The following is a 27,680-nucleotide window of genomic DNA, read 5'->3' on the forward strand; positions in this document are numbered from 1 at the left end:
CTCCATCCTCAAATCTCCAGGAGTTTCCCAACCTGGATCTGGCTACCCTACTCCCCCATCCCCTGCCAGTGGCTAGGGAGGACCTGGCCACCCTAAGGCATTATCGCCTGCTGAGGTCCCTCCTCTCACCAAGCCCCACTCTCCCCAGGATCCACCCCCCCAAAAATAAATTCCAAGAATTTCCCAACATGGAGTTGGCAACACTAATTATAACACAAGTTCTCATTCATATTTTTATGTGGGTGGTTTAAAATGGGGGGGGGGGGAGAGAGAAATGTGCCAGGTTGTGAAGTCACAAGCTCATCTCTGTCCTGGAAATTCTGTATCCTGATCATAAAGGTATCTGTACATTGGCTGTGGTTGTTCAGTAACGAAGGACAAGCACTGTGCATGTTCAGAAAGTCTCCTCTATTTAAGCTTACTTTAGATGTTCCACGGTTAACAATGTTGTAAGCTGCTTTGGGTCCCCATTGCAGAATAAAAAAACTGTGTCTAATAAATAAGTGTATGTGCTGTAGACAGATACTGGGCCTAAATTAAGCGGTTTCATGGCAAAGCAGGGATTTAAACCTGGGTCTTCCAGATCCCTAGTCTGACCATTTAACCATTATGCCAGACAGAGACCCAGCACAGCTAATGCTGAAGAGCGACAGTCTCCACTGGAGAACCAGGTTTGAGTCTCCAGTCCTCCACATGAAGCCTGCTGGGTGACCTTGGGCCAGTCACAGTTCTCTCAGACCTTTCTCAGGGCCCACCTACCTCACAAGGTGCCTGTTGGAGGGAGGGGAATGGAAGGTGATTGTAAGCCAGACACCAAAAGGTACAGAAAAGCAGGTATAAAAACCTACTCTTCTTCTACACCAAGCTGGAATTACACCAAGCAAAGCCGGCCTTTCCCTTACTGGCTACCTAAGGCCGTCTAGCAGCTGATATCTGAGATGGTCTTTAAAGAACCCTTCCTCTCCATACTTCTTCTGTTGTCATTGCCAGCCAACAAACAGTTGAAATTTGTCAGGATTCTGTCTCTGAAGCAGGATTCTGCTCTCTTGCCAGAATAGTCTGTTTGGCCCATGTGTGACTGAGGGCTTACTAAAAGAGACAGGAGAAGGGTGAGCTCAGTTTCTCACACAGGTAGTGATTATATATCAGAGAAGCCAACAGCAATCCTTTCCTGGGACCTGAAACAGGAAGAAAGCTGATTACAGCATTTGACCTTTTTGTCCTGCACGGCACAAGTAATGGACGTTTGATAATTTCCCTCATGTTGAGACTGGTAGCCATTGCATTTAAATATTGTGGAAGGAAAGCAAATTTCACATATATTCCCAACTCAATGGCTTCCATCAAATATGAGACTCCCAAGATCATGACATATAAAAACAGCTGTTTGTAAGCTTTTCACACCGGTTTTGGTTGGGTATGCAGATTTTTTTTTTAAGTGAGTACTGGATTCAGAACTATCCGATAGAAACAGAGCCCGTGAGCAAAGGAGAGCTCTGTCATGAAGCTCACTGGATGATGTTGGGTTGACTAGGATTGCTCAACCTAACCATACTATTGTGAGGATAGAATGGGTAACATCATGTTTACTGCCTTGGGCTTCTTGCTGAAACTGCAGGATACCAACATGATAAAATACAAATATGCAAGGCAGATGCGCTTTAAAGCTGTGCAAACCAAAGTTACAGAAAACAAAACATAACTGGAATAACCTGTGATACAAGTATGGCTGGCCTCCATACAATGGAAACCAGGAAGCAAAAAAAACCTCTAGAAGAGAGAGACTATGCATTCAGCACTATAAAGGAGAAAGTTTTCCTAGTGCCTGAAGGCCTTGGAAGTGCCAGAAAGAGGCTAGTTGTCATCAGTAGCGAAAATAATTTATTTATTTACTTTATTTATAACCCATCTTCTTTGCTGAGACTAAAGGCAGAGTGTAATGAGAGATCATGCAGTTTGTTCCTGCTAGTATTGTGTGCTTTCACTCCAGAGGTGCACTGGCAGGGATTCACTTGGTGGCTTTCATTACTGACCATAGTATCCTTCTGGACCAGGTGAACTGGAAAGGGCCTTGAAGGCTCTGTTTTGGGATGGGGCTCTGGCCTATGTGGAGATGCAGGATGCTATCTTACCCCCTATATTTATCATCTACAGGGGTGTCAAACATAAGGCCCAAGGGCCAGAACCAGCCCATCCAGGGCACTTACCCAGCCTGGAAGCAACTGGTATGGATGGGAATATAAGGTACTCCCCCTTTGATGGTATCTTTTTTTGGGGGGGTGAACCAGGAGCTTCACTCTCAGTTCTTCTGCTAAGGTCTGTCAGGGTTCAAGGCATCAGGATGGCAAAGAGCAACTCGTTTTTGCTTTATCAAAATTCAGAAGCACTTTGTGCTTTGAAGGCTCACCTCTTCCGTCTCCAGTTCGACTCTGGGCAAAGGGAGGGAGACACCCATTAACAACAATGCTCCACACTTCAGCTTTCAGAAAGCTCCGCAGAGTTTATTGAAGATGATTACAAGAAAGGAACAACTAATCACCGCACCCCAGCAGTGAATATAAAACATATCAGCATTCGCAAAGTTTCATGCTCCTTGGCCCAGCACAACTTAGAAAGTAAATTAGCTTAGGTCTAAAGGAAAACATCTGATATTAAACTGTCTGCTGGCCACTCAAGGCCAAGTAGCTAATTATTATTTGCAGCTGTGGTGCTCTTAAAGAAAAAACTCCAAGATCTTCAACTAAACAGTTCAAGGGGCTGAAGCTGAAACCACTTAGGGTCTCTATTTCAAGTTAATCATCTAAAGGTCAAAACAGAAGCACGTGCTGCTTCCATACAGGGGGGGAAACTAGTTTTGCATATGATTAAATACATTTATTGGGGCTTTTGTGGGTTTGCCTATGTTCTTTATAAAGTTTAAATCTCCGGTACCTGGCATTACATTTTATGGCACAGATGGCCTGGCCAGATCTGGTCCACGTAAGAAATGAGTTCAACACCTCTGAACATGACACCACTGGGGGAGATCATATGGAGATTCAGAATGAAATGGTCATTGTGACACTTATGATGCTTAGTCCTCACTCTTCTTCCGATCTAATTCCAGAGAGGCAGGAGAAATGTTGAACAAATATTTAGAGGGTATGAATGGACAGGATGAGGGCAAACAAACAGAGAGACCTGGTTTATGGACACAGGGGGAATTAGGTGGCAGAGGTGTAGGACTTTGGACAAGATGGAGGACACGGAACAACTTATTGTGAAATGTTCTGCTGTGTTACAAACATTCTAGTGAAAGAAAACCAGCATAGCAAGCAAAAAGAGAAACGACCTTCTGTCTCTGCTATGCCTATTTTCTAATTATATGGAGTTTATTAACGCAAAAGAACATTCTAAGTTGTAGTCCACCACCAACAGTTAAAAGTGGTGCAGTTCTTTTTCACCACCTCAGGGCCCTGCTCCCTCATTCTCATGCACATGTGAACTAGTCTTCAATCCAGACAATTACAACTACACTAGCTTCTGGGCTCAGTACAAAATTTCCCAAAAATACAAAGCCTTTTGTGGACTAGAACACACTTTAGCAGCTGCATATAGCAGATTCTTACTAGGCAGATACATATTTATTTATTTACTTCCTTACTCCACATTTCCCACTGAGCCTTGTTGCATTGCTATCCACTTTCAGACTTTAAAAAAAATCATAGTAATATTTTTTTTCTTTTATATATAATGTAAGACTCAATTATACTGTTATAGTGCATTGTTCTCATGTTGTAATCCAGTTTGAATTGTTTTTAGTTTTGCTATCCAGAGTGCAACAAACTGGATTACAACATAAGAGAACAATAACTGTTTACCATTTACAGTACAATAATTATACCATAGATAAATATAAAAGAGAAAATATGGCTATCAAGAATTTTTAAAAAAATTCCAAAGGATATTCCAGAGAAAAGGAGTAATGAAATGCAGGAAATGAATGCAATTAAGCAAAAATCAAATGCAAGGAAAATTCAAATTAACTTCACTACCATTAGCGCACACGCTCTGTGAAGGTCTGCACACCAGAAACCAAGGGCAGGATATTACTACTCTGTGTTCAAACGGTAGCCGTGAGTGGCGGCGGAAGTCAGACCTATAGAGGCCGCTCTATTTGCAGAGGAGGTTTTTCTCTGTCTTCTCTCAGCGAGGGGGAGGGAGGAGGGAAAGGAGGGTAAAGGTCGCTCGGAGCAGCTAGGCGGGAGGCAGCCAGAACGGGACAGTCTCGCCACTGCAGCAGCCATGGCGGAAGATCCACAAAAGAAGCCTTCTCAGGCGCCCATCAGCCCTGTAAAGAACTTCTTCGCAGGAGGCTTCGGGGGTGTCTGCTTGGTCTTCGTGGGGCACCCGTTAGACACTATCAAGGTGAGGGGAGGGGGGAAGAGGGGCGAGCGAGCAGGTACTACAAACTCCGAAATGCACCGCGCGAGGTGGGCTGCAGAAGGGAGCGAGCGGAGCGAGAGAGGCCTTTCGGAGAACTACCAGCCCCGGCATGCACCACGCAAAGGGGAACCCAGAATAAGAATAGATTCTAGTGAAGGTGGTAGCTCTCAGAGCTGGTCCGTGCAAAAACCATAATGAAGTCTGTCAACAACTCTGAAAGTCTACTAGATGTATTTGGGACATCCGCTTTCGTGAATTCGCTGTGACTGTGCAAGTGGGCTCTAGTCCTGGAAAGCGGATGCCGCAGTTGCATCTGTTGATTTTAAGGAGGGTACCAGTTCGGTTCTTCCGAATGAATGGTGGTTTTTTAAAAGAAGAGTTTCTGGGGCCGGGGAAATACTCAAAGAACTACAGCCCTCATGCATCGCGTGGAGAAAGGGATGAAACCAGCCTCTGGGCGTTAAGACGGCCGACATGCTGCGTCTGAAGAAATCAGAACATTCCGATGTCAGCTCTTTCCCAACATAACTTTACATAGAAATTGCTTACATGTGAAGGCTCCTCTCACGCATCAGACAAAGTGGACTCTAGGCCATGAAAGCTTATGGCGGCTGGGAATTAGTCTAAGGTAGCCCTGTAGGAGCAAAATAAACTAGTCCTTTGCATCTGATGAAGTGTGACGTTACTCACGCAAGTTTGGGCTGTAATAAACTTTGTTAGTATTTGAAGTGCCACTGGGCTTCTGTTTTATTGTTGTTGTGACAGACTTAACAGGGCTACCCCTCAGCAACCAGTTTCCCTTGTTCCTCAAAGCACATTATGTTGCCAGTAGTGCAGAGTCCCGTACTAGGGTCAGCCCTATTGTATGGTTACCGTAGGTTGTACTTTTGCCAGTTTAGCCCTTAACTAGCACGAGGTGCTAGTTAAAAGAGCTGAAGTATTGGTGGGGCCATGCCAGCATTGTGGCACCTGCTGGAAGAAGTTATGGGGCTGTACCCTTTCGCTGAATGTTGATGTGAAGACTTCCCCTGGAGGGCAGACATGTTACTTGTTCTTGTGGCTTTCCATTTCTCTTTAGCTCACTTTTGCACCATGCTTAGGGCAGTCTGCAAGAGCAAAAACAAGATACTCCTGTGACTAATGCTCCCTCTAAGCTGTGGAGTCCTGTGAGCAAAAATTCTACTTTGTGAGCAACTGGCATTAAAGTTGTGAGCGAGCCATTTGGTTACTGCATAAATTAGTTTGCTCTGGACTGGAGCCATCCTTCCTGAGCTAAGGCAGAAATGTGTGAGCTGGAGGCTAGAAAACTATGAGCTAGCTCACAGTAACTCAGCTTAGAGGGAACACTGCCCCTGTGACCAATAAAATACCAGCATAAGAACTCTGTGCCGATTAACTTCTCAGTACCCTTCTTCCCCCTTCAACGCTATCACCAACTGGCATCCCCCTCCAAAGAAAAACCCTTTATGGTATTTCTGGAAGATGTTGGAGGTTGGACTAATTAGTGAATCCCTGTGGGGAGGGGGATTGGCAACTGCAGAGTGGCCCCAGAGGGTGTGCCCCTTTGATCTTTAATTATCTGTATGACGCAGAGGCGAAATGCTTAGGTGGGTACTCATTGATCTGGGAGAATGATGGGATACTGAAGGCAGAGAGCAGTTTCTTTTGATTTTTACAGTCAAAGCTGTCATCTGCATAAGTTGTGCATTTTGTTCGAGACTTTTTTTGCAGTTTGCTTTTTTTTTTAGTAGAACAAGGTTTGAGTCCAGTGGCATCTTTAAGCCCAACAAAGGTATAAGCTTACGTGTGCTTTCCTTAGTGTTACTCATATTTCCATCAAATTAAAAAAATCTTCTGATCAGAAATTAGGTCAAAAGATCTGTGGTTTAGCAGAGTATCACAGATACCTGGCTGTCTAGCAAAATGTCCTGCCAAATAATTTGCTCTAGCACTGCATTTCAGGCTCTTTAACCAGATAGTTCTTTTGTGCTGATAAGGCCTCTAGTTAAATTGCTTTGGGGCAGCAGAGCTTGTTTTCCCCCTTTGTTCTCCAAACAATTAAGGGAGATGACACAGGACTGATCTGTTACGATGCAATTCACAGGAGCATTGACTGAGGTGTATGTAAGGGTGTCTAATTTCAGGAATGATAATTACACATCTCCATGTGTAATTCTGCACAATAGAAGAATTTAGCATTGGGCACAAAATTAGTATCCTAAGATTTATTTATTTATTCGGTTGTTTATAATCTGTTTTTCTCGCTGAGACTCAGATTACGTAGTGTAAATCAAGAGTTTGGGTTACGGAAATCTGAAAACAAGCAGAAATCTCAAACAGGGCTGAAACCTAAGCATGAAGTTTAAACAGAGGGTTGCCAACCTCCAGGTGGTGACAGGAGATCTGCTATTACACTTGTTCTCCAGACAACCAAGATCAGTTTCCCTGGAGAAAATGGCTGCTTTGGAAGATGGATTCTATGGCATTATATCCAGCTGAGGTCCTTCCTCTCCCCAAACTCTGCCTTCCCCAAGCTCCCCCCCCCCAAAAAAAAAATCTCCGGGTATTTCCCAACCTAGAATTGGCAACTCCATTTAAACATGATATGTTAAACAGTGTAGAAACTGCCTAGTCTGGAGCATACTTACAATAAACTATAGAGGTAACAATAAAGTGATGTGGGTCACAGTCCCTATTTTTAAAAAAGGGCAAACTCCTAGCTGCCTGGCAGTAAAGATGGATTTTTGAAAAGGCACGGGCAGTTATTACTCAAAATACTGAAGGTAAGGTAAGGGATCCGAGCAGAAGTTTCATGCAGTGTCTTCCATAACTGGTTGTTTCTTCCCATGTCATACAGAACCAAAACTGCTCAGGCAACCTGTGTAGGTACAGACAAATTAAACACATTTGAATCAGGTGAAAGGAGTCCTCCTCCTAGAATGTCACTTAACTTGGTTCAGAACTATACTGAAATGGCTGGCAGAGAGCCACATTGCCCTCCTCCTCAGCAGTGCTGACCAACTTATAATGTCCTTAACCATTCCAGATTTACGATCTGTGTGAAAACCCTTTAATCCTGTTTTCCAAAAGCTCCTGCCTTCTAATAAATCTTTTGCCTTTATTTGGATCATTAGACGTGCCTGCTGCCTAGGAGACAAAAGAAAACGCTGAAGTATGGTTTCTCTGTGCCCTTATATGACCATTTCTCTTTGCCCTTAGATGAGCCTCCTCGTTAATCATCGGATGACAAGACGATAGCATTCTGTTTCCAAAAGACAGATAGCAGAAAGGCATTGGGATGTCTTGTCGGTTGTACTTGGACGTGATCAATAATTGTGTTTAGAAGAATATGAACGAGGGGAGGGGGAAGCAAACTGGGAATGGCTGCCCTTTGAGCAGCCGTGTGGTCCCAGCTTGGGGAAAACTCAAGACCTACTGCTAGGTCTCAGTTTAGAGAGATAACTGTCCAAAGCACTGGTGTAGCTAGGGTTGCCAGCTCTGGGTTGAAAAATACCTGGAGACTTTGGGGGGGGGTGGATCCAGGAGAGGGCGGGGTTTGGGGAGGGGAGGGGCCTCAGCATGGTACAGTGCCACAGAGTCCGCCCTTCAAAGCAGCCATTTTCTCCAGGGACCTGATCTCTGTCAGCTGGAGATCAGTTGTAAAAGCGGGAGGTCCCCAGGCCCTACCTGGAGGCCGGCAACCCTAGGTGTAGACTTGGATGAAAGAAGGAGCCTGGTTGAATTACTTTGTCTCTTAGAGGATCTTTCCCAACTTTCCCCATAATCCCATCCATAAGGATTACGGCTAGGCACCCCTTCCCCCTAGCTGCTGCCATTATGCAACACTGTTCTCCAGCTAAGGAGTGGGATGGAAGAAGGGAGGGCGGGGTATAAATCTTAATAAATAAATAAATAAAAGTAGTAATTGTGTGTGTGTGGGGGGGGGGGCTAGGAACAGGGGAAGTGAATGGGGCAATCAAAGCTGTGGATGAGTATCTGGGCTATCTTGTCCTGAAGTCAATGTCTTAACAAATCAAGCGCAACTCTTTTATATATTTATTTAGAAAAGTATGTGCCACCTCTCCAGGAAATCTGTCCAAGGGGGCTTACAAAATAAAACATGATAAAAACATTAGAAGTTGTTAATTAAATCACCAAGCAGCTGGCAGATTTCAGGCTAAAAGCATACAATAAAAATGTTTGTAAAAGATCAGCCTGTTCATTAAAAGGAGATTTGAAAATGGGTTTTTTTAAAATTCCTTACACCTTCCTCTGTATCTGTTTTGCAGGTCAGGCTACAGACTCAGCCAAAACCTTTGCCAGGACAGTCTCTGATCTACTCTGGGACTTTTGACTGCTTCAAAAAGACTCTTGTTCAAGAGGTATTACTGTATTAGTCTTTCAGAAATGTTATTTCTTCATGTAACTTATCGGAACAAAACTGTGTAGGAATGATACACTAATATTCTTGGCTTATGAGTTCAGGTGGCTCAAGTTCAAATCTTTAAAACTGGACGTGTTGTTTGAAAAGGGGTCTGATGATGAGGGGGAAAGTCACTACCCAGTTCTCAGGCAAACAACATTTTGAAGATCAGACATCTTACAGGTCTGGGTCTGCAAGATCTGCAGAATGGAATTCCCTCCCCCTCACTTTCTTGCCAGGCCCAGTGGGGTTCCCTGGGCTGCATGGCCACCGGCAGGCCCAGCGGGGCTGCCAGGCTGTACAGCCATGGCCGGGCCCATTGGGGCTCCCGGGCTGTGCAGTCACCACCAATGGGCCTGGCGCAACTTCTGGGCTGCACCACCACTGCTGGCATTGGACCCAGCATGGCTCCCAGGCTCCTATTTTTAAGATTTCAGATTTTTTTGCAAACGGGGGGGGGTGGGGGGGGGTGTCACCCAAGTTTGCAGAAAAATCTGTTTGGGGTAAGTGTGGCCCTGATCTGTGGATTTAGGTATCTGTAGATGGGGGCCACACTTGGGAAGTAGATATATAGATATTTCGTGTTTAAAGAGGAGTGTACATCTCTTGAATCCTAGTGGTTTCCAGAATATTTTTGCAAAAATTAAAGCAATAGCATTAGGAATGTTCATATCATGGTTTGTTGTTACATGAAGAAACCTGGGGAATCCTGGGGAAGTCTCCTTCACTTGTGGCTTGAGAAACTAACTGCTTCCACTTTTGCAGCAAACCATAATTTGTCACTTTGTCTGAAGCGCCAATTGTGGTTTGTTCTTTTTCACCTCTATCAGGATTCCAAGCCATTGTTTAATCCTGGCATGAAGAGAAGACAACCAGCTATCATTTGTGGTTTAGATATATCAACAATGGATCAAAAATGAATTCTCAGAAACCTAGAAATACTCGATTTACTGATTGTATGTGGACAGGGGAGAGAGTATGTGAGCCTGAAGATCCCTCAGGCTCATTTGCATAATAGCAAACGTTCCTATGTCTCAGTAGTGTTGTTGATCTCTTAACAATGGGAATGATAACAGGTGCAGGCTTTCTTTCCTTTGTTAGCCTTAAAAACAGTATTGTATCTGCCCTGACCCTAACCTTTGTTAACACCAATCAGGTTGACTTTTTACCTGGTTTTGTGTACCTAAATCTGGGTAACAAATTCTGGTTAAGATGGGGAATCTGGCTAAGTGTTTGTAGAGGGTGCCCTGATCTGGATAGTCCATGCTAGCCTGAACTCATCAGATCTCAAAAGCTAAGCTGGGTCAACCCTGGTTAGTATTTGGAAGGGAGACCATCAAGGAAGCCTAGCGTGGCTATGCAGAGGAAAGCAATGGCAAACCACCTCTGTAAGTCTCTTGCCTTGAGAACCCTATGGGGTCGGTATATTGGTAACAACTTGACAGCACTTTACACACACACAATTTTTAGAGCTAACATTGGAAAAAGAAGGGAGAATTTGCATCCAAGAAGGAAAGTAGATATAGATACCAGTTTGGTGTAGTGTTTAAGAGCTGCAGACTCTAATCTGGAGAACCAGGTTTGATTCCCACTTCCCCACATGCAGCCAGCTGGGTGACCTTGGGTCAGTCACAGTTCTCTCAGAGCTTTCTCAGCCCCACCTACCTCACAGGGTGTCTGTTGTGGGGAGACAAAGGGAAGGTGATTGTAAGCTGCTCTGAGACTCCGAGTGAAGGGCAGGGTATAAATCCAACTCTTCTTCATCTTGCAAGTCAGTGGTGTGCTTCTGACATCTTGGTTACAGTTAAGAGGGATGCAGCCTTTTACATCCTCATGGTGTTACAGTGGAGGGGGTTAATGTTTTCTGTCCATCTGAGCTCCATCTGGTCAGTTTTAAAAAAGCAAAGCAGAAACACTATTTGTGACAGGAACAATTGTGATCCAGTGGCTAGCATTTTGGCTTTGGGCCTGGATATACTTCTTTTCAAATTGTGGGTTAGATCCAGTAATCTGCTCATCATCCAAAGTTCTTCCCTGGTTTCTCCTTTCCCCAGCAGCACTGACCTCAGGAAGGTTGATGCCGGGGGCTGCGGGACCTATGTGGAGAAATAGCCACGTGGGTTGGTGGGCTGCAGTACAGAAGGGAACGGGAGTGAAATTGCTCCCTTTCCCATCAGTGGAGCTCACTGTTGCTCCCTCCCCCTGCTCACTGCAGCCCAGCAGTTCGGGTTTTTTTTGGGGGGGGGTCTAATTGCTTCTCATTTCAAACACTTCCAGTTAGTGGACACTTCTAACTTACGGCATAATAATCAGCCAGACGATTTGGAGGCATCTTGTCATACAGTATGGAGGATAAGTTTTTGGGCTCCCCATGGAAACTGTTAGCATTTTCCTCAGTTGGAGCATGTTAGATGAACTTGCACCTTGATCCTTCTTCTCTTGTCCTCCAAGCGGTATGTTTTTGTTAAGAGTATGGCTACAAATGACGTAGTCCCGCGTCTTACCTGCTCGCACCAATCTGACTGTCTTCAGAACTATCTTGTATGGTGTCCCTCTTTGGTACCTGTGATGATTAACGTCTCACCCCACCCCCACCCTCGTCTGACGCGATGCAGGAAATCCAGTAATCCTCTCCCTTGCTGTGTCTTCCAGGGAATCCGAGGCTTGTACAAGGGGATGGCAGCTCCTATTGTTGGGGTGACCCCTATGTTTGCCATATGTTTCTTTGGATTTGGCTTGGGCAAAAAACTCCAACAGAGGACCCCTGACGACGTTCTGACGTGAGTGATGAGAGCTGCGTAGAGCATTCGAGGAAAGCGTTCTTGGGGGCTTCCAGGCTGCGCTGTGATACAAACAAATTACACAGTTTGGCACTGCAGCCAAGAGCTGAGTTCTCTTTCCCTTGCTATAAATATAACTTTTTTAAAAAAAAAAACACAAAATGAATAAATCTGGTTAAGTTTTAGGGCTCCTGGAAGCTTGGGACTGATGGCACTGGCTAAAAACAGACACCGTGTGTGGGTTGTTGCTGCACAGTTCTCTTCCCAGGCAAAACTGTGTCTGTTTAGGAAGGAGTGTGTTTCAGGAGAGTAAGGTATGCGTGTTACATAATCACAGGCTTGTAACACTTTCTCTTAATAGCAACCCTGAGCACATAAATAAGGTCTATGTGCCAAGCTCCAGCCGTTCGGTAGAACCAGGGGTCTTGTTGTAGAAAAAGAGCTGCCGGAGCTCATTAGCATAACTCATTAGCATAACTTATTTGCATATGCCACGCCCCCTGACATCACCGGAAGTGACAGAAGGCCACACCCCCTGACATCACCGGAAGTGTGTCAGAAGGCCCGGCTACTTACCCTCCTGCTTCATCCACATTCCCAAACGGAATGAGGATCGAAGCAGAGGGCGGGGTAAAGAAGGGGCGGGGCTTCACCACGTGACCGCCCCGCCCCCTAGAGGTTCTCTTCCGGAGCTCCGTACCTGAGAGCTCCCCCCCGACTAGAGCCCTGGGTAGAACCCATGCTCAAGTCGCATGTATGACTTGCCCTTCCCTTCAGGGAGGGGGCCATGGCTCAGCGGCCTGCTTGGCATGCAGAAGATCTCACGTTCAGTCCCTGGCATGTCAAGATGAAAGGATCAGGCCGTAGGTGACGTAAAGGTCTCTACCTGAGACTCTGGAGAGCCGCTGGCAGTCTGAGTAGACAATACTGATCTTGATGGATCAATGGTCTGATTTAGTATAAGGCAGCTTCATAGGTAAATGTTAGCTGAGGAGAAGTCTAGAATATGTGGATTACGAGACTGTTGTCTAAGTCTTTGGTCCTGTGTGTTCTTGTCACGGGTAAGGCTTTTTTTTTAAGAAAGTGGGATATATTGCAAAGTCAGCATAAATTGGACCAGGCTGCCGGACAAAGCATGTTTACTTGGAAGGTCTGAAATCTGAGTAAACATGGGCAAAACCATAAACTGCAAATACTGTTTGCCAAATCAGGGCTGTGCTGAAAGGGGAGATATATGGCAGATGTGAGTAGCTGAGGTATGGTTCGTGTGTCACCCTACTGGAATTTCTTTTTAAAATGTGTATTTATTTCCGTTTCATTTATACCCCACTTTTCTTCCCAATGGGGAACCAAAGTGGTTGATGTCATTCTCCTCTCTTCCACTTAATCCTCACAACAACCCTGTGAGGTAGGTTAGGTTGAAAGTCTGCTTGGTTCAAGGGCATCAAACAAACTCCCATGGGAGAGTGGGAGCTTGAACCTGGGTTTCTCAGATCCTAATCTGACACTCTAACCACTACACCAGGCCGGTTCTTTAAACCTTGTAAAGTTTTGAATCCTCAGTGGCCATCAGGGAGAGTGGCAGTCTCCTAGCACTGCTTTCTGGCTGCTGCCTTCTGGGAAGGAATGGAACCACCACAGTGCAGTGCCTATCAGTCCTGTCCCTGCCATCTGATCTGGAAGGGATTATATGGTTAGTGGTATCAAACGTCACACAGACATCTAGAGAATTAACAGGGACATTCTCCCTTTGTTTCTCAGCACAAGTCGTCCACAGGGCAAGTAGTCCACAGCTCAAGCTGCATTGGAGTCCACACTGGCATGAGCTGGGGCCTATGAGGAACTGCAAAGAGGGGGGAACAATTTGGTAGTCCCTCGATCTCCCCAAGATTTCCCCCTCTGGGATTCTGTAAACTCTCAGGGACTTAAGCAAGGTCATTTCCCCTCCCTTCCACTCCGTTTCCCCCCTTATTTTCTCTAATGCTCCCGGAACGTATTCAGTTCTCACCGTTCAGGCTTCTTTATCTTTTGCTTAAGTTACAAAGCCATTGTTCTTCAACATACCTTTGAAATTTCCTTTATAAAGAATTTCTGCATTTTGAAATACACGAGTGTGTACAGGAAATCCCATCTTCTAGTATATAATTTAAGGTCTGTTTTTGTTGAACTTGTGATAACTGTCAGCGATGTCCAAGAACAGGTGCCCCTGAACATTTCTTGGTGCCTGCCAAGTGTTTGTTGGAAAGCGAGCTGGGTCAGGTGGGGCTTCTGCCCAGCAAGGCTTCTGGTTGACCATTAGAGCATTGATTGGCTGTGCAGATCTTTAAAAACATTGCTTTGGCAGCAGCTAACACTACAGCACAAGGCTTTTCAATGTGCAACTCAAGAAAAGCTTGTGGAAGCCATTTTGTGACTGGTTCTGCCTCCTGTAACAGCCATTTTTTGGCTGTCCTCACCACTCAATGCTCCCTCTAGGCTGTGGAATCTTGTGAGCAAAAATTCCACTTTGTGAGCTACTGGCATTAAAGCTTTGAGTGAGCGATTTGGCTACTGCTCAAATTAGTTTGCTCTGGAGCCATCCTTCCTGAGCTAAGACAAAAAATGTGTGAGCCGGAGGCTAAAAAACTGTGATCTAGCTCACACCAACTCAGCTTAGAGGGAACACTGCCACCATGCTGTTTCAGAATTCCAGAGGTGCTCACAGGCTCAAAAAGGTTGAGGACCCCTGCCATGGTGCATTTACATTAGGAGGTTAATAATTTAGTAATTTTTAAATATTGTTCTGTAAAAAGGACTACATATGTGTGGATGCATGCGTGTTGCATGCGTACCTGCTCCCGTATACTGGCTGGCTCAGGTGCAAGATTTTCAGAAGCATTGCATATACTTCTGTGTTTTGTATTTTGGGCTTCTTACATTTAACTTGTCTTTTACATATATAAGAAGCAGGATACTGCATACCTTCTGCTTGGGTCTGCCCGATGCTTATTTCTGTGTCTTTCCATTTTTATAAACAATCTCTAGACATAGTAGTGTCACTTTATAAGGAAGGAGGGGGGGAGTAGGCTTGGTGGTGATTGGTATTTTTATGTCCTTTTTATTCCTCATCTATCCATTGACACATGTCTTTATGTATTGCTGCCCAACATTTGAATTTTTTTTCCAGGAGTCTTTCTCCAGCTTTATGTTACAGTCTCACTGACTACAGCTAATGTATAAGCCAGGTTCTGTCCTCTAAGGTTTTTTTTTTTTTTTGGTATCGCCTAGCAGATACTCATAGATATGCTACAACACTGGTTTTGTTTTTAAAAAGGATGTTTAATTCTATACCCAAATCAAATATTTGCACAGAATTACAGAATACTCCATGCTCTCAGCCATTTTGTCATGACTCCAATCCCGCTTTTTTGGGGGGGGGGGGAATTACAAGTTTTGTAAAAGCATACAGACATTAAGCATGTACATGGTTTGTTCCACATGGAAAATCCTGTACTAGAAGAGGGTCCTCATTTGTCTATATGAGTTTCATTTAGTAACACTGGAGGATGCTGATGCCCAGTGTTATGCATCCTTGCCCACCTTGACCATTTTTGGCAAGGTGATGCTGACTGGCTGGGATAGTCTGACGGAGAGAACTTTTGCCTTTGGCAGAGGGGCAGCTCTTTCCCCTTTGAAGTGATTATGGTGCTTCTGCCTTTGGCAGAGGGGCAGCTCTTTCCCCTTTGAAGTGGTTAAGGTACTTCTGAATACTGTCGTTTGAGTCCGTGGACCTGAACACTAGAACAAATATATAGTTGGCTGTGGAGCTTCTAAATGAAACAGATGGGTAAGAACATAGATCATTTGTCTCTGGTTACAATTTTGGCCTTGAAAACTACCTTGATTGCCCTGGTGGATGACTTCGTGGAAAAGAGGTCTCTGAATATCAGTGCTAGGAGGCCTCCAGGGCTATTGGTTCGGTGGCCGTATGAGACAGGTTGTTACACTAGATCAGTGATAGCAAACCTTTTAGAGACCGAGTGCCCAAACTGCGACCCAAAACCCACTTATTTATCCCAAAGTGCCAACACGGCAATTTAACCTGAATACGGAGGTTTTACTTTAGAAAAAACAATTCATACATTAACTTAAGATGATCCAAACAAAGTAAGTAAAGCAATCCCAAATGTTTTCATTTACTTAAAATTATTTGGCAGAGAATTCGACACTTTAATGATGGTCTGGGCCTGGCTGGGGCGATGGCACGCGTGCCCACAGAGAGGGCTCTGAGTGCCCCCTCTGGCACCTGTGCCATAGGTTCACCATCACTGCACTAGATGGACTACTGGTCTGATCCAGCAGGGCTGTTCTTCTCTACTTACAAATGTTTGGTGAATTGTGAATTTTATTCCATGCCCATTTCTGTCATCAGTATGTAATTCTTGTTTATCCTTTTAAAAATTCTTACTCAGTTGTATTGTATTGATTGTGTTGTTTTTAACAGAGGGGATTTTTTTTTTTTGGAAGGCATGTGGAGGAATATAAATTGGGGAGAGAAAAAAATCAAATAGAATTATTTAATTGCTTCATTGAATAGATGAATTTTGTACAGAACTAGCTTTCTTGGCACATAATTGGAATAATTTATACTCAGTATGAAGAGCCCTAATTATTATTATTTTTTTAAAGTAGCGGTTTGGTATTTTTAGCTCTTTGGGGATGGAATGGAATAATGGTGGTTGAGTGGAGGGAAAAAAAGAAGAGCATAAATGCTGCAGCCCTGAAGTGCTGTAGATTTACAGTGCAATCCTAAAAACACTTTCTAGGGAGTAAGTGCAATGAGTAGACCTGAGTTAGGATTCTGAGTAACTTGATTTGGACGGCACTGTTAGTAAGGTGATCTGGTAAGGTTTTTTGGTGGAGAAACTTCTCCATTTCTTTTTCTTTTTTTTCAATTTAACATTTTTATTGAAGAAACAAAGATTTGACATGCTTGTTACCATTGCAAGATACATAGTTTTGCACTTTACAGTTGGTTTAGAGGGGATTCTCCATTTCTTGAGCTGTGTGCAGGAAAATGGGTATCCCACAGTTCCTGTCCTGTCATGTCCCTGTGTAGGTATCCCCAGCTGTTTGCAGCAGGCATGTTATCTGGGGTGTTCACCACTGCAATCATGGCTCCGGGAGAGAGGATCAAGTGCCTTCTACAGGTAAGAGAGCCATAAGGAAGCCATTTATCTGTCTTCTTTTCCAGAAGGCTTATTTGACCATGGCGCCCTAATGGAAGTTCCACATCCTTCATCTCGTTACCTGAATTCACTGAGTATCCTCCTCCTTACATTTCAAAGAGAGGGCATCATAGCATCACACGAGTGGCTGTTCTGTTGATCCAATTCTCTAATTAGTTTGACTGTCCAATTTGATAAACATATTTGGCAAATCTCTATGTATCCTGTTTCCACCATCACTTTTCTTGAACAATGGCTGGAATGCTATTGAAGAGAGCAGGAGAGGAGAAGAGACAGAAACTTACCTAGCCAGCCAGAAGCTGGCTAGTCCTGCTGCAGCCTGAAGACCACCCACCAAAGAGCCAAGGCTCTTTTTTCCCTAAATAGTGTATTCTGTGCTGAGGTTAGAACAGTATTCTCCAAATAGGGCTGAAGAACCTCTTAGACACAAAGTACCTTCTGAATGCGTGTGTGACAGGCCTTTTCTTGAAACCGAGGTGACCCACACTGTCTGTCTGATGAATCTGGGAAACCTGCTTGGTGTTGAGGTATAAGCTCTTTCCCCCAGTTACAATATTTTCCTGCCTACACAATGGTCCTGCCTGCTTTCCTGAAGCAAGTGGTGGGTACCTGGGCAAGTTCCTGCAGGCTCCACATTGGAGAACCCTGGGTTAGACTGTCAGAAATTTACTAGTAGAAGCTAAGGATCTGGAAAGGAAAGGAAGAGTTACTGGGGATATGTTGATTTCCTTTCCACCATTTGGGTCAGTTTATCATCACCTGACTTTCTGCAGCTCATGTCTCAGGCTGCTTCTGAAGTGGTTGTCAAAATTTATAGAATTATCCCTTACCAGGTTAGATTCATAAATAATGTGGGACATTTTAAAAACACTCAGGTCATAGTTATGAGAAACTGGTTCTTTCAGATCCAGGCAGCATCAGGAGAAACTAAATATGGAGGGCCCTTGGACTGTGCCAAACAACTATATCGTGAGGCTGGAATTCGAGGGGTATATAAAGGAACGGTGCTCACTCTCATGAGAGGTAAGTGCTGGGAAAGTGTTCTTTAAGGACCCATGTAATATGTTGGTACTGGATAGCTCCTTTTGTGTTTCACACAAAGAAGATAATTTAAGAGCCAGTTTGGTGTAGTGGTTAGGAGCGCAGACTCTAATCTGGGAGAACTGGGTTTGATCCCCCAGTCCTACACATGCAGCTGCTGGTGTGAACTTGGGTCAGTTACAAGTTCTCTCAGAGCTGTTCTTTCACATGCAGTTCTCAAAAGAGCTTTCTCAGCCCCACCTGCCTCACAGGGTGTCTGTTGTGGGGAAGGGAAGGGAAGGACATTGTAAGCCCCTCTGAGACTCCTTCGGGTAGTGAAGGGCAGGGTATAAATCCAATCTCCTCCTCCTCCTCCTCTTGCTGTTTTTTCCTGCTGTCCATCCCTTGCCCCATTTGAGTCAAAGAGATGAACCTCCTTGGTTCTAACTACAGGACCCAGTGTAATCGTTTGTGTCATTTCCAGAATTCTGCTTGTGGCAAGCTGACAGAACTTGCCTTCCCATGGCAGAATTTTGCAACGGTCCCTGTTTGTGCCTCTGGTTTCTCTGAGTCTGCCTCTGTTTCCTTGACCGTCTAGATGTTCCAGCCAGTGGGATGTACTTCATGACCTATGAATGGCTGAAAAATATTTTGACGCCTCAAGGGCAGAGGTAAGTAAGAACACTGAGCTTTCCCACAGATGCATCCAACTTTTTTTTGTGTGCTGTTGAGAATTAAATTACTGTTTAGCCTTGATAATTCCTCTGCAGCATTAATAATACTCAATATGTATATAGTGCCTTGCAAGTGAACAAAAGACTTAGCATGAATATCACACCATTCTGCTGTCACTCCACTGATTGCCAGTCAGTTACTTTGTTCAATGTTTGAGTCCTATTGCATTGTTTTATTGGATGTCTTACGTTGATTGAATTGATTTTTTTATATTTTGTAAACTGCCTCGAGTCTCAGCAAGAACAGTGAGCTATACGTGAAGTAAAAAAAAGAAGAAACAATTGTAATATTGCAGTTTCTTGTCACCTCTTTGTCAGTTTCCAGATGGGTCATTGTTGATGCTGCACTTTACCTGTACATTAAACTAGCTTTTCATTTGCCACTGATCTGATGGTTAAATGCTAATGTCCCTTCAACCAGGGTATCTGCAAGGGAGCACTGCTCTATTGAGCCAGTACGCCTTGCTATGGAAGAAAATAGATGAACAGCAAATTTAAGAAGCTATTCTTTTTGTCTGTTCTTTTCCTTGAGAGGATTGATTTCAGTCTGTCCTGATGCTTTTGTGACAGATCGGCAAAGATTGATTTCAGATTTCTTTCCTTGAGAGATAAATACTGCTGTCGTAGCACATACCTTTTAAGCCATCTGTATTCTGAGCATACGGTACACTGCAGAGCCTGGATTCTGAGAAACTTAAAGTATATATATTTTTCTAAACTTGATGAGTGCAGAACAACACTGGAAGATCTGCAGGGCAATGAGTTCTAGAAGGCTAAGAAAGAAACTTGTGGGGGTTTTGCATGGTTGCTTTCATCAGTCAAGAGACTTTTGTTATGTCAATTCCCTGCATCTCTTCTTTCCCTCCCCCAACTCCATTCCCTTCTCCCAGCTCGTTTTCTTACTCATTTAATGTCCCAGGTCATTGCTGACAAAAACTCATATGAAGGAGAAAAAAATTCCAGCATTGTGATTTAATTTAAAGGTTGCAGTTGTATGCAGTCATGCATGATCTAAGGCCGATTACAGAAGGAGCTGCAGTGGCTCAGAGGTTAAGACGCTGAGAGTTGCAGACCAGAAGGTCGGTAGCTCGGCAGTTTGAGACCCTAGCGCTGCATGACAGAGTGAGCTCCTGTCTCTGGCTCCCGCTCCTGCCAACCTAGCAGTTCGAAAGCAAGAAATTGCAAGTAGATAAATAGGTACCGCTTCGGTGGGAAGGTAACAGCATTCCATGCGCCTCGGCATTTAGTTATGCTGGCCACATGACCATGGAGAAGTTTTCAGACAGTGCTGGCTCTTTGGCTTGGAAACGGAGATGAGCACCGCCCCCTTGAGTTAGATTCGACTGGTTTTCAAGCAAGGGAAACCTTTACCTTTACCTTTACTTACAGAAGGGATGGTACAAGTAGATATCTGGAGAATTTTGGTGCCTCTTTATTGCTTTTTCTGGTCCCCGGACGTTTTGCCCTTCATAAATGAAGAGTGTTTCCCTTTATGTCTCTCTCTATTATTTTTTTTTAAATGCTTTTTGCAGTGTCAGTGACCTCAGTGTACCCAGGATTCTCTTAGCTGGTGGCATGGCAGGGATCTTCAACTGGGCTGTTGGGATCCCACCAGATGTGTTGAAATCCCGCTTCCAGACAGGTGAGTCAGCTGTTACTCCAATAAAGATATCTTGGGGCAGGAGTAGCCCTGAAGATGGGCTTTTGTTGCTTTTTTATGTTCAGTTTTATCTCACCTTTCCTCCAAGGAGCTCAGGGTGGTTGTTTTTCCTCCCCCATTTAATCCTCACAACAGCTCTCTTCACTTGAGGTTATGACTTGCCCCAAGGTCATCTGGTGATCTTCATTGCAGAGAGGGGCTTTGGGTCCTAGTCTGACAACTCTACTCAGTACACCAGTCGGCTGTCAGGCACATAATGCTTAATCCAGGGGTGTCAAACGTAAGGCCTGGGGGCCGGATCTGGCCCATCCAGGGCTTTTATGCAGCCCGCGAGCAACTGATGCAAAGGAGAGAGTGCTGGGGGGGGGGGGAGGAGAGGGCAGAGCATTATGGGTTTAGCACAGCAGAACAACCTCGCCTGCAGCAGACAAGCATCATGGGAGCATCTGCCCAGCATTGCCCTGCTGCCTCTCTGGTCCGCCTCTGTGGGTTTTCCTCTGCAAACTCCCCCTCCCACCCCAGGGGGCCTTGCAGCGAGGATACAATAGCTCAGAGCTGACCAGCTGCTGTCCTTTACACAGTTTCTATCTCTAGTACCTGGCATTGTTTTATGGCATACATGGCCTGGCCCGACAAAGAGACATTTTATGTCAGATCCCACCCTCATAACAAATGAGTGTGACACCTCTGGCTTAATCCTTTCCTTTCAGGCACATTATTTATCTAAAAGAAGGCTGTACTGGCATACCGCTTGGGTGACTGCCTGCCTCTTGCTTTGCTGATTTCTGACTTCTTAATGCGGTGGGTGTGGATAAAATATCCAAGGCCGTTTGCCATAGAATTGCACTGAAATCCCACCATATTCTTATGAGAACAACAGAAAGTCAGGGATTATCTGTTCAAGGCTCCATTTGCTCACAGTGAATACCAGTGGCAGGAGGCAACCTCAGGGGAAGGCCTCAGCCTCTGTAACCTGGTATTGGACCACCAAAGGAACTGGCTGGCCACTATGTGAGACAGAATGCTGGACTAGATGGACCCTCAGTGGCCTGATCCAGCAGGGCTCTTCTTGTGTTCTTATGGTCTTCCTTAGTGCTCCTCTGAGCATTGTTCTGGCACAATAGCCTGTGGCACTCTCTCGTTTAATCCTGCATCGTTCTCTGCTTCATATCAGTTTTTCTACCCCATTATGACAGCTAGCGCAGAACTCGTTCTCACTGTCTCATTCCTTCCCTTCTAATCAATTGCTGTTGTTCAGTCGCACAGTCGAGTCCGACTCTCCGCGACCCCATGGACCAGATCACGCCACGCCTTCCTGTCTTCCGCTGTCCTCTGCAGTTGGCTCAATTTCATGTTCGTTGCATCTATGACACTGTCTAACCATCTCATCCTTTGCCGTCCCCGTCTTCTTTGACCTTCAGTCTTCCCCAGCATCAGGGTCTTCTCCAGTGAGTGCTCCCTTCTCATTTGGTGGCCAAAGTATTTGAGCTTCAGTGTCATTATCTGGCCTTCCAGGGAACAGTCAGGGTTGATTTCTTTTAGGATTGACTGATTTGATCTTCTTGCAGTCCAAGGGACTCTCAAGAGTCTTCTCCAGCACCATAGTTCAAAAGAATCTATTCTTCGGCGCTCGGCCTTCCTTATAGTCCAACTCGCGCAGCCATACATGACTACTGGGAATACCATTGCTTTGACCATGTGGACTTTTGTTGGCAGGGTGATGTCTCTACTTTTTATCATGCTGTTGAGGTTCGTCATCACTTTCCTCCCAAGGAGCAGGTGTCTTTTAATTTCATGGCTGCTGTCACAGTCTGCCGTGATCTGGGATCCCAGGAACGTGAAGTCTGTCACTACTTCCACGACTTCCCCTTCTATTTGCCAAGGAGTGATGGGGCTGGATGCCATGATCTTAGTTTTTTTGATGTTGAGCTTCAAGCTCACTTTTGCGCTCTCCTCTTTTACTCTGAGCAAGAGGCTCTTTAGGTCCTCTTCACTTTCTGCCATTAGAGTGGTATCATCTGCATATCTGAGGTTGTTGATCTTTTCCCAGCAATCTTAATTCCCGCTTGTGATTCATCCAAGACAGCATTTTGCATGATGTACTCTGCATATATATTAAATAAGCAAGGTGACAATATACATCCTTGTCGTACTCCTTTTCCTATTCTAAACCAATCAGTTGTTCCATATCCGGTTCTAACTGTTGCTTCTTGACCCTTATACAGGTTTCTCAAGAGACATATGAGGTGGTCTGGTACTCCCATCTCTTAAAGGACCTGCCATAGTTTGTTGTGATCCACACAGTCAAAGGCTTTAGCATAGTCAATGAAGCAGAAGTAGATGTTTTTCTGGTACTCTCTTGCTTTTCTAATCAATAGTTGTGTGTTTTTAAATTATTTTTATACCATCTCTCAGCAGTTAACTCTCTGAGATGGCGAACGATGCAAAAAAAAAATTCTAACTACTATACAAGTGGTGGAACAGCAATTAAAAGGCAAAACAGCAGCAAATAAAATGAAGTCATTCAGATTAGCAGTGGAGAACTGCTATTGTTAAAATACACAGCAGCAAGTAGAAGAACAACCAAATGTAAAACAGCAGCATGTTTTAAAACTGAACTGCGGATTGAAACACAGCTGGAAAGTCTAGCAGGAAAGAGAAAGGGAAGTGCTAATCACCAAAGGCTTGAGAAAACAGAAACTTTTTCACCTGGCGCCTAAAACTTTAACAGAGAGAAAGTGTCAGGTAAACAGTCGTGGGGTGGGAGGTCCATCGGCATGTTGAGAAAGCCCAGTCCCCTGTGGCCAGTCACCTCACCTAGTGAATGGGGGCAAATGCAAAGGGGGTCTCAGGTGCTTATCTTAGTGCTTGGGTGGGTTCCTTTTTAAGATACTCCAGTTCCAGACTAGGCAGGGCTTTATATTGTAGGTACCATCTGTTTGAATGGTACTTGGAAACAAATTGGCAACCGGTGCAGCTCTTTTCAGACTAGTGGAATGTGTTCTCATGCAGATGTAGCAGCCAGTAGCCTTGCTGCTGCTTTCTGCCCTATCTGGTTTCCAAACTGTGTTTCTACTGGACCGGATCATCATCCTGAGGTAGGAGCATGACCTTTTAGGGGTTCTGCAATTGCATCCAGAACAAGCTGATGCCCGTTTCCTTGGCTGGTACCAACCGCAACTACCATGACTCCAGACACCAGGGGGGGAGTCAGTGCTGACGTGGGGTACCCTTGCAGTTTTGCAGTCTTGTACAAGGCCTTTGTGGAGCATTTTCAGAGGTAAACCTGAAGGCCACTTGCATGACCTGGCCTGTAAATAGCCACATGTGTAGTCAGCTGTGTCAAGTCCAGATGGCTTTTCAACAGTGAGTTTGGGGAGCTTTTGTAAATTGGTAGGGTCGATTCTTTCAGGCCATCTTTGTGGCTTTTAACGGCTTTCGCTGGTCTGTGTGGTAGGGTGGTGAAATGCTACATAGAGCTTTTCTGGCTTTATTTGCAAAGCTGTCTGTTCACCCCATTACAGCAGAAGGCAGCCATCTCTCTCATAAAGTTTTACCCGCTTTGCTCGCAGACGTTGGGTGTGCTGCAGGGTGGCTGGAGCATCAGGTCTGGCAGACAACTCACCCAGAAGGAGCTGTGATTTGCCTGGCTACATCAGTAAATGGCTCACTGCAGGGGCAGCTGACTCCAGAAGCCTTCCTCTGAGGAAGGGTGCCCTTTTCCCCATTTGGGTGTCTCGCCCAGACCCTCTTCTTCAGTGAAAGTTTTCTAGGGTCATTCTAGCCTTGCCTTCCTTCCTTGCCCTGTAACCAGCACCCTTCTACTCACGCATCAGTCTCTTTCTGTTCTTCTCTTATCCCTCTAATGTACACACGCAAGCACTCTGGGCAAGGACCACGTCTCTTGTACCACGGTCTGTATTGGGTTTAGTGTAATGATGTCATGGCAGAAGGATGTAGTGTTTTCACCCTCGGTGGCAGTCCTCATATAAGTCGCATTGGACAGTTAGATTGTTGGGGGAGGAGCAGGAGTTTGCATTCCACTGGGGACAGGCCGTGGTCCAGTGGAAGAGTCTCTGCTCTGTGTGCCGAAGGTCCCATGTTCAGTCTCCGGCATTTCCTGTTAAAAAGGACCAGGAAGCAGGTGATAGACCTCTTCCTGAAACCCTGGAGAGCTGCTGCCAGTCTGAGCAGACAACGCTGACCTTGAGGGATTGATGGTCTGATTCACTGTAAGTCAGCTTTATTGTGTGCCTCCCCTGTCCAGGTCCTCTCAGCGGCTAAGGCTCGCAAGCCGTGTTCCCTCTACGCTGAGTGAGTGTGAGCTAGCTCACAGGTTTTTAGCCTCCATCTCACACAATTTTTGCCTTCGCTCAGGAAGGAGGGCTCCAGAGCAAACCAATTGATGCAGCTGCCAAATCGCTCGCTCACAACTTGAATGCCAGTAGCTCACAAAGTAGAATTTTTGCACACAAGACTCCACAGCTTAGAGGGAACATTGCTCACAAGATGCTGACGCCTTAACTTACACCTCTTTGCCTTGCTCAACAGCTCCACCGGGGAAGTACCCCAATGGCTTCCGAGACGTCCTGAGAGAGCTTGTCCGAGAGGAGGGGGTGATGTCTCTGTACAAGGGATTCACAGCCGTGATGATCAGGGCCTTCCCTGCCAATGCTGTAAGCGGACTGTGACTTTTTGTTGGATTCTGGGAACTTAAATATTGAAACGGGGCCCGTTGACATTGTTTGTTCATTTGGCAAGGCAGGTCCATTTGCCCCCAGCCCCATCAAACCAATTGATGCAACCCGGTCTTGTGCACGCCACGAGAATGACCGAACGCAGGAAATCAAGCCAAGCTAAAGTGCAAGGGTTACTAGACAGTCTTTTGACTCACCGTCATCGGCTTCAAAGGGGAATTAGATAAGCATATGGAGCAGAGGTCCATCAGTGGCTATTAGCCACAAGGTATAGATAGGGACTCTGGGGCAAGTGATGCTCTGTCATCTTGGTGCTTGGGGGGGGGGGTCAACAGTGGGAGGGCTTCTAATGTCCTGGCCGCACTGGTGGACCTCCTGATGGCACCTGGTATTTCTGGCCACTGTGTGATACAGAGTGTTGGACCGGATGGGCCTTTGGCCTGATCCAACATTGGCATCTCTTATGTTCTTATGTTCTTAAGTGTGACGGTACAGATGCAAAGCTCCTCCATCTCCAAAGGGAAATATTGATGGGAGTGTAAGTTTCACACCACTCAGCAGTCTGACCCTGTGGCACTTCCTGATGCCCTAGAGAAGGAGAGGGTTGTTGGCTTGTTCCCATTTTATTACTTACCGAAACACCCAGTTGACCTTCTTGGTTTTGAAGGAAGCGCTTTTAGGATGGGATGTAAATGACAGTACAGACCAAGAAGAAGGGAATTTTTATTTCTATGGCTCGGGGGGTCCGTTGTATCATAAAATCTGCATTCCAGCCCACAGGAGAAATGCAAGGAAATTTCCACCTGGGTGATGTTCGCAAAACAAACAAATTAAGAAATCACATCATCTGACTTAAGCCCGTCTAACCAGTCCAGAACTGAGATCTGGACCTCCAGGGGGGTCCCCCAGGGCATGCCTTGCATGAACCACTAGACCATGTCATCTCACAGACTAAGTTTATCCCCGTCGTCATCATTCTCCCATTAAAGATCAGTGAGGCTAAGCGAAGAAGAAATGAACATAAAACTGTTACAAAATACTGCTCCCTGTGTAGTAGTGGGCTGCAGTGGGAATTCTTTAGTCCTCCGTTCAGTTTACAGTCATTTTTAACTCTCAAGTTTTTATTATGCCCTTCCTTCAGGGAGTTCAGGGAAGCATTCATGGCTTTCCCCTTCTCCACTGTAACCCTTACAATGGCCCTGTGAGGTAGGTTAAGCTGAAAGAGAGCAGCTGGCCCAAGGTCACCTAATGAGCTTCATGGCTTGGGGAGGGAGGGAGGGAGGGGGACCTGGAACCCAGACCTCTGTCAGTACTAACCTCATCTTAACCTTTCTTGCTTTTCTTCCAGGCCTGTTTCCTTGGCTTTGAAGTTGCCATGAAGTTCCTAAACTGGCTTGCGCCCAGTCTGTGAGGACCGGCAGAGTGTGTTCCAAAGGGAGCTCAGTGACCAGGAACTAGAATGCATCTATCTCGGAGGAACAGGATAGAATGATGAAACAAAATAAGCGCTAGAAACAGCTAGTTTTCTACTAATCTTTATTGCCTTACTCACACCCTCTGGGTGGAGCTGTGTTGCCACCTGGAATCTTGAACTGAAACTCTTCCCATCCGGAGTTCAAGAGAAGTTCAAGACACAAAGCCTGCCTTCTGAACCCAAAGTTTCCACCGTGGGTAATGCTGCTAATAGGAAAACCTTATTGCTATTAATGGGCAGCAAGGCCTGTTCCTGTTTGCCTCCTTGGGAAACACAAGGGGGAGGTGGGGAACAGCCACAGTGCACTTAATTCTCAGGATAGAACTTAATAATGGCTTGCCACCACTGTAAGAAGAGTATTTTGCTTAGATTTGCATTTCTTGGGTACTGTCTGCCACCAGTGTTCGTGTGCATGCTCCACTGAAATGCATGGGGGTAATGTAGGAACACTTGTGCAAGTCCCTTTCCTCTCAAGGTGCTCTCACATGGCACTTTCACGGTAGACACTGGCCAGAAGTCTCCGTTGGTTGCCTTGATGTATGTGGTCCACAATCAAATCGCATGTCGATGCTGCGTGGGGGGAGGGGGACTGTGCATGTAAATTTGAATGTAGGGGCCTGGAGAGGGCAGAACCCAAGTGAAATGTAGCTTGGGAGTCACTGAATCCAGGGGGCTGAATCAATGAAGGGCTATGAGCCCTGAATTTAGAATACGGTGACAATCTCAAACAGGTGAACTAGAGAGGTAAAGGAGTAATCAACTGGATGTTTTTTTGCTGACTCCCATGTTGAGTTGGAACGAGTGGTCAGTACAAAAAGTATCTCCTCCCCGTTTCTCTAAAATGATCTTCCGGTAGGTGCTTTCTGGGTAACTAGATGTATTCCTGAGTCGCAACTTCATAAGTGCCATGTTAACCGCATGGTGTGTTTGGGGTGTCAAATGAGGAATTCTGTTATGGGCCGTATCTATGGCTGTATAATGAGGATTTCAAAGTGAGGAGGGATTTTAAAACTTGTTTCTAAGGCCGAAGAGGACTGAATTGGGATAAACTACCTTCAGAATTATTCTGTTTTCACTGCAGCTCTGCCTCAAGAGGACTTTATCACGTATAATCTTTTTTTTTTACTGAAGCACATCCAGAGCACAAAGCATTGAGACAGAACTATCAGTCTATAAAATGTTTCACTAGGATGAATTGATATCCTGGATTTTTTTTAGGATTCAATAAAGTTTGCTGAT

General features: G+C 45.2%; 1 protein-coding gene across 1 annotated transcript; it reads left to right on the top strand.

Annotated features, from left to right (window-relative positions):
• Positions 1–4,210: 4,210 nt before the first annotated feature.
• Positions 4,211–27,680, top strand: SLC25A20 (solute carrier family 25 (carnitine/acylcarnitine translocase), member 20). Its single transcript, XM_015422122.1, has 9 exons — positions 4,211–4,407; positions 8,715–8,807; positions 11,501–11,628; positions 16,727–16,817; positions 17,762–17,879; positions 18,475–18,547; positions 20,143–20,252; positions 24,822–24,946; positions 26,316–27,680. The coding sequence occupies exons 1-9, from the start codon at positions 4,285–4,287 to the stop codon at positions 26,376–26,378; spliced, it is 924 nt and encodes a 307-aa protein (XP_015277608.1). The 5' UTR covers positions 4,211–4,284; the 3' UTR covers positions 26,379–27,680.

Source organism: Gekko japonicus, unplaced genomic scaffold, assembly GCF_001447785.1.
Source record: "Gekko japonicus isolate JY-2015 unplaced genomic scaffold, Gekko_japonicus_V1.1 scaffold292, whole genome shotgun sequence".
NCBI lineage: Eukaryota > Metazoa > Chordata > Lepidosauria > Squamata > Gekkonidae > Gekko > Gekko japonicus.